The sequence below is a fragment of the Brachyistius frenatus genome, unplaced genomic scaffold, assembly GCF_029030835.1.
Source record: "Brachyistius frenatus isolate BFR_SWC_R1_liver_20210118 unplaced genomic scaffold, ASM2903083v1 Contig_303, whole genome shotgun sequence".
Classification (NCBI taxonomy): domain Eukaryota; kingdom Metazoa; phylum Chordata; class Actinopteri; family Embiotocidae; genus Brachyistius; species Brachyistius frenatus.
The window spans coordinates 203,184-219,593 of NW_027210902.1; the positions used below are offsets into that span (position 1 = coordinate 203,184).

General features: G+C 44.1%; 1 protein-coding gene across 1 annotated transcript; it reads right to left on the minus strand.

The window, feature by feature from the left end:
- Positions 1–4,438: 4,438 nt before the first annotated feature.
- tbx2b (T-box transcription factor 2b) lies at positions 4,439–13,296 on the minus strand. The gene is made up of 7 exons (XM_069722747.1): positions 12,798–13,296; positions 11,666–11,933; positions 9,939–10,085; positions 8,698–8,774; positions 8,250–8,419; positions 6,832–7,409; positions 4,439–6,299 (listed from the first exon to the last, which is right to left on the minus strand). The coding sequence occupies exons 1-7, from the start codon at positions 13,154–13,156 to the stop codon at positions 5,850–5,852; spliced, it is 2,049 nt and encodes a 682-aa protein (XP_069578848.1). The 5' UTR covers positions 13,157–13,296; the 3' UTR covers positions 4,439–5,849.
- Between the last annotated feature and the right edge of the window lie 3,114 nt (positions 13,297–16,410).

Below are 16,410 nucleotides of genomic sequence, written 5' to 3' on the forward strand. Positions count from 1 at the left end.
ATCCAAATTTTTCGTTATTTAATATATATATATATATATATATATATATATATTTATTACAGATTTTCAATCTAAATACATTTTATGAAGCAATTAAATTAAAAAAAAAAATCCCTTCCTGAGTTTTAAATTTCAGATGCATATGACTCAGATAGTCACACCTTATAACTTCATATTTGGATCAATGACAATGAGTGTGACAACATTATCTGTAAGTGTTCTTATTACACTGCTGTAATAACCCAAAAAACTGCGTTTGCGTTAGTTGTACTCCTTTAATTCAACATGTACACGTGCAGTGCGTTATACTGCATGCAGAGCTCTAAAGTAAGTAAGCGTGCCACCCAGTGGTTGGTGGGTCCAGCAGCACCGGTGGAGGAGTGGCCGTCTGCTGGAGTGGGAGGGCTGCTCATCACTTCGCAAACATTTCACAGCATAATAAGCCTGAGGTGATATTTGTAGGCTGCATATCTGATGTGAGTGAGCTTTATGAGAAGGATGTGTGAAAATAACAATATGAAGAAGACGAATACTTCAAGAGGATTGGCTGCAGCGCATTACATTGCAGTGCATTCTGGGACTAACTCCTGTTGACCTGCAAGCCAATATATATATTGAGTGTTATATGATACAAACAAATAAAAAAAATAAAAAAATCAATGTAGAAATCTATTCGTGAAGATAAACCGACAGCTATAAAATGATATACCATAAACCCAATAAACGGGACTTTCTGTGCATCAAACATGATGTTTGTCTCTGACCCGGTGAACCTCTGCAGGTTGTACTAGTTTAAAGTCCGAGTGTTCAAATTATTTACAATATACTGACAGCAGGAAGAATAAAACACCAAAAACAAAAAGGAAGTGACAGAATCATGAATGAAGCCATGAAGAAATGACAGCTTTGCAGTGAATTTGTGTTTTTGTGTTGTTGTCATCAACATTGTCAGATTGATGTCACAATAGATTTCCTTTTCCGTCCTCAGTGTCCAGGAGGGGGCGACGGGCCGGCATGCTGCAGCTCTAAACTGTCCAAAACACACACACGTTAACTCGTTTAGGAAGCAGCAGTGCCCCCCCCCCCCCCACACACACACACACCTTGTTGCTTGCTTGTTGTTTTGCCTGCTTTGAAAGCATCGGACCTCTGTTGATGAGCGGAGTTGATTATTATGATGTTTGAATTTGATATATGATGTTGAACGTGCAGTTCTGGTGGCCCGTGTGATCTGCCTGTTCTCTATTACAGCTGCCTTTTATAGGTGTGTTTATTAGGTGTGTTTAATGGATCTTTAGCTCCTCTGATTGAATTTAACTCAAAGCATTCTGCACTTTTCCTTTTAGCACAGAAACGGAAAACCTTCCTTCTGTATTTCGGCCTCTGGGTGTGTGTCTGTTTGTGTGTATGAAATGGACTCTGGAAGTGTTAAGAGTGAGGGTCGAGGCTCTGTGTCCCTCCACCCGCCGCCCCCCCTCCGCTTCCACCGTGCCCTGTCCTGGAGGAGAACCGCGGCCTGTGATTGGCCCCCTCCCTCTCCACTGTGGGCCAGTGGGTTGGCTGCACCTGAGCCAAGCAGCCAATAGGACAGCTGCTCCGTCGGGCAGCCAGCAGAGCCTCAGCACAACAATACACACTCTGTGGACACCATGCAGGCTGCTGGGCTGCTTCCCTGCACCGCCACGCTGACGTACTGTACAGATACTGGCCTTTCACTCCCAAACAAACTGCATCTGGTCACATTGTGGCTGCGCAGGTACAACAACGTTTACACTTAAACTGTCTGAATATTTCTCACAGAGGTTTGTTTAGCAGCTGGACAAAAACAAAGAGATATTTTAAAGATCTCAATTGTCTCCCGAGTTGTTTTAGTTCTAAAATAGCTGCAAAGTTTCCTCATTTTATCACTTTATTACAATAAAGCAACTCACAAATCACACCCAGCAAAATCCACTGGTTTCTTTTTGCAGTTTATATCATTCACAAATAACAAATATTTGGTTTAACAAGACAGGATTTCTTTTCCCACTTCAATGAATATCATTTCACCTTGAAATATTCAATCTGATGGCTGGAAAGAAACTTCTGGATTTAAAATTTTTCATTACAAGTGAAAGGCGTATTCATAATGCTCTAATACAAGTAAAGGTACCCCATTCCAAATTTAACCAAGAGTATAAGTGTAATAAGTATCAACATATTTATTAAGCAGGCCCCAGTGTTAATGTTATTACAAATACAGCAATATTATTATATGCAGTGCTGCATTAATGTGTATGCGTTTTGTTTCTTTTCAGTTTGGTGCTAATTTGAATCTATTTTTATTTTATTTTAATTAATAACAATCATATTTATACATATTTTACATATTTAGAGTCACTACAGCTGTCAGATAAATGGAGTGGAGTAAAGAAACGTTTATTTTTGCCTCTAAAATGAGAAAGAGGCCACATTGCATAAGATTTGAAATTTAATGTAGCCTACCTCAAAGTTATTCTTAAATTGTAGTTGAATAAGTATATTGTTATTTTCAAACCGTTTTACCGAATCACATAAATTTAAAAATGGAACGAATCCCTGAAACCTGACGTGTATTTTATTACAATTTGATCACATGTAGAAATGTAGAAATAAGAAAAGCAGATGTAAAACTTGACATGTTAATAAAATACCAGCACATGCAGTTACATAAGTCACCTTACACCCAGAGGCAGGAGAATATTTGAGTAATCTGGGACATGCTGACTGATCTGAGAGCAGATTCCAGCAGCGCCAGACTCCGTGGAAAGGTGCCGTTTGTCTCCTGAGTTCAGATGAACTGTGCAACTTCTCCTGTTGGCCTACAAAAGCTTAAATAACAACATAGAGCAGCACTGATCATTGAACAGAGTTGTGAATAATCTTGGCTTTTTTACCCCACGCCATCACCAGTCATTAGTTATGATCCACGGGGCCTCCACAGGAGCCTATTGATCACTCATTGACTGATTGATTTAGACAAATACTTTTTTCTCCCAGAGTGCGAGGTCGAGTCGCTCTCCCTGTTAATTGAAGATAACAGAGTGGCAACAATGGCCCCCGTAATAGAAAGAGAGTTTTGTGATTGTCGCTGCAGAAAGAAAAGAAAATGAAGAAGAAGGGGAGGAGGACGAGGTGGGGGAGGAGGAGGAGGAGAGAGAGAGGGGGGTGGGGGAGGCTCTCTAATTAGGAAGCGGGGCGGTGTGGAGGCTGTGGCCGGCAGGCAGGCGACAGGCGCCGGGTCCCGGACAAAAGGCTGTCTGCTGCCCTAAACTCCCCCTGCTTAACCCTTTAAACCGAGACACACACACACACACACACACACACACACTCACTGCTGCTGCGTCATGCTCTCACAGGCCACAACACACTTCACATTTCCACTGAGCACAAGTTCCTAAAACAGAGGAACAAAACGAAAATAATTTTCAGAAACAAAGAAACATCATGTGACGGTGAGTTGGTGCCGCTCACTGTAGGTTTAAACTCTGAGCATCAGGGCATATTCAACCCATTAAAAAGCTGTAACAATAAATTCATTTCTGCATGTAAAAACATGTTTCATGCCGCAGATAAATCCAGATTCCCTGCTGCCCTCCGGCCGCGTTGAACAGGCGACTCTCCAGCTGCAGGATGTGTGTGAGCGTAGCAGAGAAAGCTCTTCCCATAAATACTTGCATTACGCCACTCTTTCTAAAAATATGAGCGGGCACACAATGCTAAAGGAAATGCTGATTGACGGTGACTGAGGACTTGCTCAAAATAGACTTGATGGCCGTGCATAGCTGCAGGAGACGAGCCCGATTTAACATAAATATAAAGTAATAGACACACTGCTGTTGTCCCTGCCCTGTCTGCCCAGTAAATATACAAAATCAGTAAAAATAAGATCAGGAAGAAAAGCCTTCCTTATTGCTCATATAAAGTCTGGAATAATAAACCTGCTGTAATATGGCATGCAATGCAAAATTCATGCCAACAATTTTCCTCCACAAATGTAACCTTGTGTTTTAAATATATTTTCAATAACATGCAAACTGCACCCGGTCATATTTTCTTTATATATTCAAAAACATGCAGAACTTGCACGTTTCCTGTTAGATCTGCGGCCGACAGAGGGCGCTCCTGCCCCGTTTCTCATCACGTGTGTGTGTGTGTGTGTGTGTGTGTGTGTGTGTGTGTGTGTGTGTGTGTGTGTGTGTGTGTGTGTGTGTGTGTGTGTGTGTGTGTGTGTGTGTGTGTGTGTGTGTGTGTGCACTATATGTATCTGTGTAAAACCATACATGACTTCATTTGAAAATGCTCTATAAATTTCCACCGCTGTTTTTGCTCTAATTGGGTGATTACAACAACATTAAAAAAATAATAAAAAGCACAATAATAGCAATAATAATAATAATAATAATAATAATACGCAAGCTTTCAGCACAACGATTTTTTTTTTTTTTTTATTGAAATTGTGAGACAATCAAAAAAAAAAAAAGAAAAGAAAAAAAATACCCGGACAACCAGCATAAACAAGATACTTCCATCTTTAAATATATTTATGAATAGATATGAATGATGCGCCCGTAGGAGAAATTGCTTTGAATGTCTCCTGGCTGGAGTGAAATAACCTGAGGTGTTTTTGAATCCACGTGGAGCTCTCTCTCTCTCTGTTCCTCGGTATTTGTCGGTGGATGCAGACTAAAACATGGCACACACGTCTCCTAAATAAAAAATCAGCGATGCTTCATACACAGTTTTTTTTTTTCAAACCAACAAGCGCTAAATAGCTTTCATTTATACAGTATTATGTTCATGTAAAATGGGGAAGAGGAGAAGAGGAAAAGGAGGGAAAAATTCGAAATATATACACGCTAATATACAGCCTTGAATAAATTAATACCAATTGCATATTCTTGGATCTTAGCTTTATTTACAGATTTTAATTACATAAATAGTTCAGAAATAATTTTTCTGGCATAAGCGGTTCTTCCTTCCTTCCTTCCTTCCTTCCTTCCTTCCTTCCTTCCTGTCGCAGACGGAACGTTCAGCTAACATCCCTTTTGAAATAATCAGACCTGCCGGTCGGCGTGATGAGGCTCCTGTTGAGGGCTCGGCTCTGCGTCTGAAACCGGGCCTGGACGCTCAAATGCTTCAAGTTAACCGAACTCAACACACACTTTGCGCGGTGCGCCGCGCGCTCTGCGGAGCTGCAGGCTGGTCAGACCGATACGTGAGGCCGATACTGGCCCTGTGTGGTCCACCTCTGACCTAATGATATGATCAAGTTTGATATTTTTGTAGCGGAAATGATCAGTGTTACTCTCTATTAAACATTATTCAACATAAGTGGTTGGAGTTTTTTTTATTTATTTATTTAATAATATGTTCTGCTTCTTTAGTGTTTTATTATTGTTTCCGTATTCTTTATTCTTTGCACAACTTGTTGATTTATTAATGTTTTCTAAATTGATTTTTTTTATTTCATCAATATAGAAATATACTCCAGAGTTTCTTGGGGGGTTAGCCTGCCATCAAGAGCAGCTCACCTGACAAACACTGGGATTTCTGGGAAGGTTTGATGTCAGATCACAGTGGAAATGTTGCCTGACAGGTTTTCCACCTTTCCAACAGGTCATCTCTGGACAAATTTAAAAGGTTAAATATAATTATATAGACTATATTTCCGTCTACAGCTTTGTTCCAAAAAATATGACTAATCGGCCTTCATGGACCCTCATCGGTCAAACCCTCATCCCAGTCTCTGTAATGTGCTGTACAGGATGTATGCACGTATAGTCCACTGGTATTCAAGCCAAGTCTTCATCCCAAACTGAGAGCCTTAATCACTTTGGAGAGTCTGTGTTTGGGGAGGGCACCCTCTGGCCCTCCAGGCCGCTCACCAGTCTCTGGATGCTCTGCAGCTCGTTCACAGAGTCCTTTACGGAGGTCTTGGGAGATGCAGCCCGTCCACTCGAGCCTCCTGTCTTGTGGCTGCTGTGGTGCTCCGGGGCCGGGCTGGTCTCCCTGCTGCCCGGTTTGGAGGACTCGGAGCCCACGCTGAGGCTGCCCGGTAGGCCGGTAGTGAGCAGACTGGAGCTCTGAGGCAGCGACACTGGGAGCTGGTAGGGGTTAAAGCGGAGCCGGGGCCGGGTCGAACCCAGGAACGGGTTTCTGGAGAGCGGGCTGGAGGTGCTGGTGGCTGGAAGGGCTGAAGCCGAGGCCGCCGCTGCAGCCGCCGCCATGTAGGTGTAGGGGTACGGGAAGAGACCCCCGAACGGAGGCATGGGGATGCCCTGCAATGTACAGAAGGACAACCTTTGAGTCACAGTTGTACAGATCACTACTGCCAATCAAGTAATCAAATAATCTCATCAGAGATACATTTCTCCAACACAAACAGATTATTGAGAACAGATTTGAAACACAGGACAGATCTGACACCGGAGCAATGAACATGTTGTTCTCTGAGTCTTTTAACAAACAGATTATTCTACAGATGCCTGGTGTCATGGTTCAAGAATCCATTTCATTTATGAAGTCTTTGCGTTTTAATACAAACACACAGAAGTTCCACATGTTGCATGCAGCAAATACATGATATTTAACTTTACTGGTCATGCTTATGTCCAAGATTTTTTTTTAAACAGCTCTGATTCGTGCAGGTTAACTCCTACTCTGAGTCAGCTGAGCTTCATATGAACTGTTAGAGTCCTAAGAATGTTGTCCAAAGGCATGTTAGCCTGAAGCTGCAACTGTTGGCGTCAGATGACTGTTACAGGTGTACAGGCAAACTAAATCATGCTCTGACTGGACCACCTTTCTTACCTGAGAGGCGAGCATGTGCTGGGACAGATGGAAGGGGAAAGGGTTTCCTCCAGTGCCCTGGGCGGAGATGCTGCCATTTTCCAAAGCACTTGCTCCGGATACAGAGGCCAATAGATGCCCCATACCCATGGCAGAAAAGGCTCCGGGGGCCATGGCAAACTGCCCGGGGTGAAACAACAGTGGCGATCCGGCGCTCAAAGGGTTAAAGAACTGCTGACTATGCAGACCAGACAGAGCCAGACTTTGTAAGTGGCCCGGGCTGAAGTGCGCAGGGCTCTCGGTCTGGACCACAAGAGGGGAGAAGGAGTCCTTGCTGGCACTGATGCCTCCAGCCTCCGAGTCCTTTGTCAACGCGTCCGTGGTGTCCTTCCTGTGCCTGCTCTCTGCTTTGTCCTTCTCAAGGTTCCTTATACTGAATACGGAGTTGTCCTTCTTCTCAGCGCTTGGCTTTTCCCTCACTCGCTCCTCGCACCTGGAGCTGTAAGGGGACACAGGTTCAGGTCCCGGGCTGTTGGAGGCGGTGCAGCGCTCGTCGTGATGCTCCATCTCCTGCTCGCTGTCAGTGCATGTTTTCTCATCTAAAAGAGAGGGGAAAAAAAGAGGTGTCAGTATCACACAACTACACATCTACAAACACACACTAGCATCAGAAGCCTGGTGGGAGCCTGAAACTCCAAATCCACCCTGACATTTCATTAGGAGATTAACATTTTCCCTCCTCCTTAAATGTATTTTATTTTGAAAAGCACTGTTTCTACTGAATTTAAGATAAACTGACATAAGAAAAATCTGATTTAGATGAATAACAGGTCACATTAAAGCCAAATACTTCTAGGATTATTAAAAAAAAAAAAAAAAAAAATTATCAATTATTTTGATAAATGATAAATGCATAAAACAAAGGGATCAAACCAGATCACATCTAAAACAATTACTTTTACACAGGAGTTGTAGAGATTTTAAAAATTCATCAAGAATTTAGTGACATGAAGTCAGTACGATGGGGGATGTCAGGCAACCTTTAACATAATATATGGAATACACAAAGCAATACAAATCTGAGGAAAATTACTTTTTAAACATTTAAACAGGCTTCCAAAAAAAAACTATTATTTTGAGTGTATGTGAATGCACCAAAATTCTTTAACATTATCACACATCATTATTATTATTAATAATAATAATAATAATAACGATAATAATAATTTATGCACAGTAATTAATTTGATGTTATTGCCTATATTCCTGCATCAAATTATTACAGTCACGTATTAGCTAATTGAAAACAACTTAAATTATAACATGAATAAAACACCTCATGGTTTTGAAAGGGTGAATTTAAGCTTGTATTTGAATATATCACACACTCATGCTCATGTTGGGCCCCCAACATAAAAACAAACAGTACTATGCCTCACCTCTGCTGGGCCTGCTGAACCTCAGCGGGCTGCTGCCGGCTCCCAGAGGGGAGTGGACCGTGTCCCTGCCAGTCGGGGCCTCGCTGGACGAGGCGTCTGAGTCTGCACCCTCCCTGTCTGCCTTGCACTGGTCCTCGTACATCCGCAGCGATGGCATGGTCAACTGCTTCCTGCAAAATAATAATAATAATAATAATAATATTATCAATAATAATAATGATAAAAGTTGTGGTGGTTTGGTATATATTAAATCATAATTTTACTGTCACACCATGAAGTTGCAGAATAAAAGGTGAACACACACACACACACACACACACACACACACACACACACACACACACACACACACACACACACACACACACACACACACACACACACACACACACACACACACACACACACACACACACTGGTCTTACAGGTGTTAGCAGCAGCTTTTTACCTTTTCTCCCTCCTTCCGTTTCCCGTGTCTCTGAAACCTTTTGCAAAAGGGTTGTTGTCGATCTTCAGCTGCGTTATCTGTCCAGAATAAAATGGACAGGATGAAATGAAGGGTATGGAACAACAATAAAAACACAAAGGCCACATTGTCACAGCCCATTGTCTCCATCCAGCCCATATGTAGCAAAACAATGTGTTGGGATTAACACACACCACCAGTGTGTTGGACAGGAGCCACCGTAGGCCTCAGATTTGCATTATTAAAGCGTAATGATGTGGCGTTATTCTCATTGGCCCCTGGAGAGACATTCTGCCACGAAATATTCCTCTACGGGGCCACACAAGCCTCCGATCCCCAGAAAAAAAGGCAGAGGGAGCAGTAGGCTGCTTGAACAGATGACTATCATATCAATAATTAATAATGCGGTTTGGATCACTGCTGCCTCACGATATGTCCTGATGTGGAGGAGGGCAGTGTGGCTCCATGTATGGGCACGGAGCAGGCAGAGGCCTGTGTGGCTCCTGCTGGAGACTCTGTGGCCCTCAGTGGCCCCTGAACAAAGATGCTTCAGGCCTTTCCACACTGAGCAGGGAGAGCGTCTTGCAGCATCTGTCCACTGTGGCCTTTTAAATGCCTTCTAATCGATGCCATAAACTTTTACAAGGGGACCCCCCACACCCGAGCCCCAATTAGCCCCATGGAGGAGGATAAAGAGACAGCGGAGAGGCTTATAATAATGCCATCAAATATATTCATCCAAATGTGTTGTATTTTGGAAACATTATCTTAAATTACATTTTTAAAATGGAAACAGTTGTATTTACTGATTTTCAAACTAAAAATAAAAAAACAGGACATGTCTACCATGTTTGCTGCAGCATCACAACAAACACACCAACAAACCCAAAACTCTCTCCAGCATTTATATGCCCAATTTATTCCCTTCTGGTAACAGCTCATTCATGAACATCTGATAACACACAAACACCACCAACAAGCTTGAATCCACAGTCAGATATATCGGCAACACCCACAAATCCAAGCAAAGCAGCAATTTAAAAAAATAAATCAAGTGGGACATGGGACTCTTCTGCAGGGAAATTAGGCGACCTACAAAATCAGATTAAGTCTTTCCGGGGTTGGTGGCGGGGGGGAGGGGGAGCATGTAGGACATTTATTATGCAAAGTAGGCCTATAGCAGCCATATTAGAGACGTCGGTGGAGTGTGAACCGTGACGCACCTTGTCGTTCTGATACGCTGTGACGGCCACGAATTCGGTCTCCGGGAAGACGTAGGTCCGGAAGGTGCTGTAGGGGAGCTTCAGGATGTCGTTAGCCCGGACTATGTGGAACCGGGGCTGGTACTTGTGCATGGAGTTCAGGATGGTCTGGACCAACACACACAAAGCGCACAGATTTGGAGTAAATATCACAGCATGTTTGATGTTAAAATTCAACAGAATATGCGCAGAGGCGGATCCAGCGCGATGTTATTGATGCTGTTATAATTACTGTGTAAGCAGACTTGTCTGTAATTAGTGCGGGGCAAAGGGAAAAACCTGACCAGGCCACACATGTTGTCAAGACGGATCAGAAACACAGCAAAAAGATGATTCGATCCACTTCGTATCAGGACAAAAGCTACAAATGTCAAATTTCTCAAAGTACAGACATTTTTATGAGTCTGGAATTACAGCCTGAGGCTCTGTTTCCACACACAACCACAGACAACACACAGCTTTGAACTCCAAACAGATATTTAAACATAATTCTAAAAAAATAATTAGGACATAAAGCGACAATAAATATACAAATTGAAGGGTGAATTCTAGATTAAATTTAAAGTAAGATGTGAACTCTGCGATTTAAACAGGACACATACACAGCATGTGCATGCATACATTACGATTGCAAATGATTTAGGCTGACATATAAATGTTGAATTTGTTTCCAGTCGACGGCACCTTCTGCCTGCCACTCACCGCTTTCTCACACATTTATTATTTGCTTCTGGCCCGGTTATTTTTTTTATATTTTAGTTTTCGTGCAGATTATTTCACAGGTAAAAGAACACCAAAGGCGGGGAAATATTTTGGATAAAACGCACAAAGACACTGCAGCATCCAGACCTCACTTTACAACAGTAATGACCTGATGTCATACAAAATAACAACACAAACTTAAAGTGTACTCTAATACTATAGAGCTATTAGAGCCTGCTATAAGGTTACAGGCTGCAGGGGACGTCAGGGACGCCATTCACTCTCATTTCACGTCATTTCTCTGTGACCCGATTTGATGATACACCACTTAATCCTCAGCCTCGCACACACTCGTCTCAGATATGATGTTTGATTTTTAAATTAAACCCCATTCAAACTCGTTAAAAGTAGAGAATAAAAACATATCGTACAGCCGTGGTCTTTACTGCAGCCTCAGCCTCCAAGAGCCGGCTGCAAGCGCAGTCAGCTGGGCCTGCGTTTGGATACTTAAATGCAGGAGGAGAAAAATGCAGGCTGATAATATTCTGGAGAGCTGCAAGGAAACATAAGCTCAGTGTATGTCGGCGGCGGTGGGAAGTCAAGTGGCGACAAAGTGTCAAAGGTTCTGGCGTCTCATCTTTACACGAAAATATTCAGTATATTTTTGTACATGTTTTGTAACGCGTTTCCATTTCTTTGCCAGAAAAAAACTTCTACTTTGACCAACCTTTATTTTTCCTACTTTATAATTTCCCTTCACAGTTTGACGCTTTGTGCTCTGTTTTTTTATTTTCCATTTTTCTTCTCATGATCTTGCTCCCACAACGACCCACTTTCTCCGTATGGCTCATAAAAAATGCATCTGATCCTCAAAACACTCAAAAACACCCTCCTCCAGCAGCAGACATCTCATGCAGCATGTAAATATAAAAAGTATCAGCTCAGCCAATGGAGAAAAAAAAACAAAAAACTCTATCTGTACTTACAAATCCGTGTTTGTCCGAGATGTTGTTGGTCAACTTGAGTTTATGGAAAGCAACAGGCTTGGCCATCCACTGCTCGCCGGTGGCCGGGCTGTCCGGGTGGATATACATCCTCTTGGGCATCTCCGGGTCGGCCTTGCCCGCCACCATCCAGCGGGAGTTGTGGAACTTGTAGCGGCAGTCGTCCGCCGCCACGATGTCCATCAGCAGGATGTATTTGGCTTTTTTATCGAGCCCGTTTATTCGCACTTTGAACGGAGGGAACATCCTCCTGCAGAGAGACACACACGGGGAGTCAACACGCCGCGATCCAACCACAACACATCACATTTTCATGCAACACTTGAACTAATCTGACAAAAAGGGCATAGAGGGTCGCAGAAAAAAACACGCCGCTCTGACAAGTGAAAATATTGCAATTGTCAGATATTATTCTGCATTGTTGCGCACAATTAGGCGACAGCAACGCACAAAAAAAAACCCCACACATACACGTGTGTGTGTGTGTGTGTGTGTGTGTGTGTGTGTGTGTGTGTGTGTGTGTGTGTGTGTGTGTGTGTGTGTGTGTGTGTGTGTCTGTGGTGTCTCTGTCCGCCTGCGTGTGTATGTGTGTTGTCCAAGCCCTCCACTACAAAGCTGAGCAGTATATTTATGACCACAGCACTTCACGTCGCTGCTTTTTGAAGTGACAGCCTGTTTATAAAACCCAGAAGCTCTGCTGCCTCCTCAGAATGCAGTATGGAGATAAAAAGGTGATTAAAGCTCAGGGCAGCAAAATATTCCAAATACGTACTTTAATCTGTGTTGAAGTAGATCACAAGCATTACAAAATAATTGAGAGTTTTATCCATTGACAAGTCAATTTAATTCCCATATACATGTATGGGCCGGGGACTGAATTAAATCTATATATTTAGTGTATAATTCGTGGTAAATATAACCTGTTCTTGCAGCATTGTCTAGTTTTTTTTTATTATTAATAGTGGAACTAATAATCGGTACCTTGTGGTAAAGGCCTGGCGCACAGGCTGCCGTTTAATAACGCGAATTAAATCTATTCGTAACGCGCACACAGACAAAGTGACGGGGGAATAATTGAAAAATAAAGGTTATGATAATTCGGAGGAATTCTCACCTCCCGGACTTGGTAATAACCATCTCCGTCCCGAGTTTATGAAACTGGTCCCAAAGATCCTTGGCTTCCAGTGTAACTTTTGGGTCGTCGTCCACTTCCTCCTCGGGCTCCAGGCTTTTCATGCTGCGGAGATGAGCCGCCTGATGGTGGCTGAGGGCCGGGTGGAGCCCAGCCTCCGCCGCCCCGGCCAGGCCGTGGTCGGCGATGGGCTTGGTGAGCGCCCCGGGAGGCAGGCTGAGCGCCGGGAAGAAGGAAGGCTGCGCGGCCGCGAGGAAGGCAGACATGGGGAAGTCGGTCGGCCGGTGTGCGTGGAAAGGGTGATAAGCCATTGCAGTCCCTGTGAAAACTGGATCTCTCATCGGTGCATCCACAAAAAGCGAAGTGAAATAATGGATATTTTCAGTGGTATCTCCCCCGACCTCGAGCCAGTGTGGGTCCGCGCTTCGCTAGCAGTTAATTTGTGTAAAGCGAAAAGCGCAGCGCCTTAAACACACAACGTGTTATCTATCAGGGTGGAGAGAATAGCCCAGAGTTGCTGCTGATGTGCTTTTCCTTTGGTTCCTCCGCCGAGTCCTTCTTCAGTAGAAGCGGCGCTGTGAAGGCAGAGCCCGGCTGCGCTGTGTGCCTCTCAGAGAAATAAGCTGTTTCTCTGCTTCAGTCATCCCACACTGACTGGAGAGATGTGGCCCCGTTCACTGCAGATCTGTGACTATCTCACATGTCCTTCCTGCCTCCATCCCCAACACTAATGAACCAAGCCCCTTTGATTGCTGATTTTACGCTTTCTGGACCAATTGTGGGCCCCTATAGGCGTGGTTCTGACAGCTCCGGCCAGACTCTAGGAGAGGAGGGGGGGGGCAAGAAGGTGTCGGAAGCATTAGCAGTAAGAAAACATGTCAACAGAATAAAATATTAACCAATGACAGGAAAGATCGGGAAATCCCACCCCCATTTCCAAGCCAAACACCGGGTCAGCCCTCAGTTCTTGGCCGGTGGAGGCATCACCTCTCTCGGCTTGCGTTTTTACAATGTCGCCTCCGGAGAAACCAACCTGTCCACAGACTCACTGTCTCAATGCTCACCTTTATTCAGAGGAACAGCTCCACTTCTCCACATTTACCACTGTCTGTTAGAACAACTCACAGCAGTAGATCCACGACTCGCAGCTCAAGCTCTGCATTCCGGAGAGATTTATTTCAAAGAGCTGCTGCTCTCTCGGTCGCTCTCTATAATAACACACATTGTAATTATTCCATCGGCTGTTTTGACGCTTAGGCTGGATTTACCTCACACTAGTCCAGGCTATGTTATCTGTGTGTGTACTGACTTCAGCCTCAAACAGCCTCGGCTTCCCCAAGGTGAGAGCAAATTTATCTGCGCGTTTTCCTGATCGAGCTGACGGGAAGGCAACAGCAGCGGCAGCGGCAGCAGCAGCGGCAGCAGCCGCAGCAGCGGCGCAATACAGGCTGGAAAAGACAAACCCCGGTGCAGCGTGGAGCAAAAGAGAGGAAACCAGATGAATGATGATGAGTGAATTTTGAAAGAAAATCAGGAAGGAAGAAAGAAAGCGGTGAGTGCTGACTTCGACACAAACTCTTCCTTCTTTGGCTTCTGATAAAGTTTGAAATAGTTTAGTATTTTTGAATAAGGCCACTTATAATTATTATGGTTGCTGATATTGTAGTTGTGTTAGTCCTGCTGTGAGAGTGCCGCTTGATGTCGGGCTGATTTCTTTCTAGTGTGTCGTTTGTGTTTCCACGTGAACCAGCCGCAGCGATGAGATGATTTAGTGCTCCGTCTGCGCTGAGGGCAGGCCGTGGGAGCGCGTAATCTCCGACAGGTTGTATTTGGTCAAACCAAGGACAGTGCTGGACTCGGGAGCCACGGGGGGCCCCAGCAGCCTCCCCGCACTCTGCTCCGTTGAGCTCCTTCAGAGACACGCAGCGCCGCGGCTCCTGATGAACTTGGACTCAGTTTGTTAAAGAGTTGCTCGGTGCCAGTCGGCTGATGCGCAACAATAAGAACCATTTCTTGTCTCTTTATATTTACCCTGAATTCCTGCATGTGTGAGCCACACCGGCCCCCCCAGCAGCCTCATCTGCGGCTCCGCTTCACTCTCCCGCCTCGGTCACGACTCGGTGTCAGATGTGTCCCCCCCCCCCCCCCTTTTTTTTTGGGTGATAAACAGCTGCTCTCTCCGGGCAGGAAGCGCCGTGATGTGGGCCACAGGCGTCACTTCGACAAAAACTGAAACAAAAAGTGATAATCCTTCTGAATGAGGCTGTCAGAAACAACTGCGCATTTCCTATGAGCTCTTGGAACTGCACCGCTTCTCTGCGGCTTCCGCTGACAGCCGCACAAAACTCCTACTGCTCATAAAAATGTCTGGAATAATAAATATAAACATAAAACTCCAATTATTAAAACATTTAATTCATATAATACGCTGCCTGATCAGCCAAAATAAAACGATGTTATAAAACAACCAAATGAACTCAAACAGCTTTAAAGAGGCAAAATGTGCAAAAGATCCAAATCCTTCAAATCGACTCCAGAAAGTTTTAGCTGCCGCACTTGTGCGTCAGATGCAACTTTGTGTGATTTAAGAGCATGGAATGTTTGCACATCTCCACTGTGTTACACACTTGTTGCTCGCCTTCCATCAGATTGATACAGCCATGCGTAAAGAGTCAGCAGGCACAGACAGGAGCAGCTACAGCAGAACGAGCGCACTCTACCTGAATGAAAGCGTTTCTACGAGCCCGGGAAGGAGCGCAGTAGATCAGACACAAATCCCTGGAGCATCAACTGCTTCACACAACGCACACATCAGCAGTGGAGTCAGTGTTGAGTGACAATGTGAGAAAGAGGTGTTTTTTTGGGTTTTTTTTTCTCATCCCCTTGTTGAAAATAAATGCCGGTGTGAATCAACATCACGTGAGAATGTAAACCGACCAAGAATGTCTTCCTCACACTTTCCTCGGAGATGTATTGTGGTGTTTATCTGCTGGTCTAACTCGGCCGGACAGTCGGCTTGTTTGGAATGCTGCACCTTCACATTTATGAAAATGACGGAGATGTAGGAGCGGCTGTGGCATCTTGTCAGGCCTCTGGAGCTGCATGCATGGGGATTTACTTTGGAGGAAAAAAAGATTAGCAACATATGGAGGTGGATAACGGTTTTTCTGCCGGGATACTCAGCTGGATAATTGTATCAACAATGCTTGTGCAAATTAGTCACCATTTATTTGTTCTGTGCCTTCAACGGTACAGAAATCTCCATTACGCGCGATTTAAAAGTCATTAAGTCAAGGGAAGAGTGCTGCGAGCTGCTGGTAGTTCTGCATAGAAGGGGCACTGTGTTGATAGATTCCTCGGTGTTGGGGATTAATACAGGCAGACAGAATATGCTCCTTAGACCTGTTATTTGGGCATGTGCGTGTCAGCTGGGCATGTGGAAGTGAAGCAAGAGCAAAAATGTACAAAATGATGTTTGGAAACATCTGAAAACATGAGAAAATTCAGAATTTTTGGTCCACAGTTTATTGTTGTATACTTTATTAAATCATTATCCCATGATCCCCAGAAATTACTCAAAATAAGCAGATTCAGA

Excerpts from the sequence above, each read along its gene's own strand:
- tbx2b (XM_069722747.1), bottom strand. The coding sequence starts at position 13,156 with ATGAGAGATCCAGTTTTCACAGGGACTGCAATGGCTTATCACCCTTTC. Across the intron at positions 11,934-12,797 it reads GTTATTACCAAGTCCGGGAG|GAGGATGTTCCCTCCGTTCA; the intron begins GTGAGAATTCCT and ends GTCTCTCTGCAG. Across the intron at positions 8,775-9,938 it reads CAGCGTATCAGAACGACAAG|ATAACGCAGCTGAAGATCGA; the intron begins GTGCGTCACGGT and ends TATTCTGGACAG.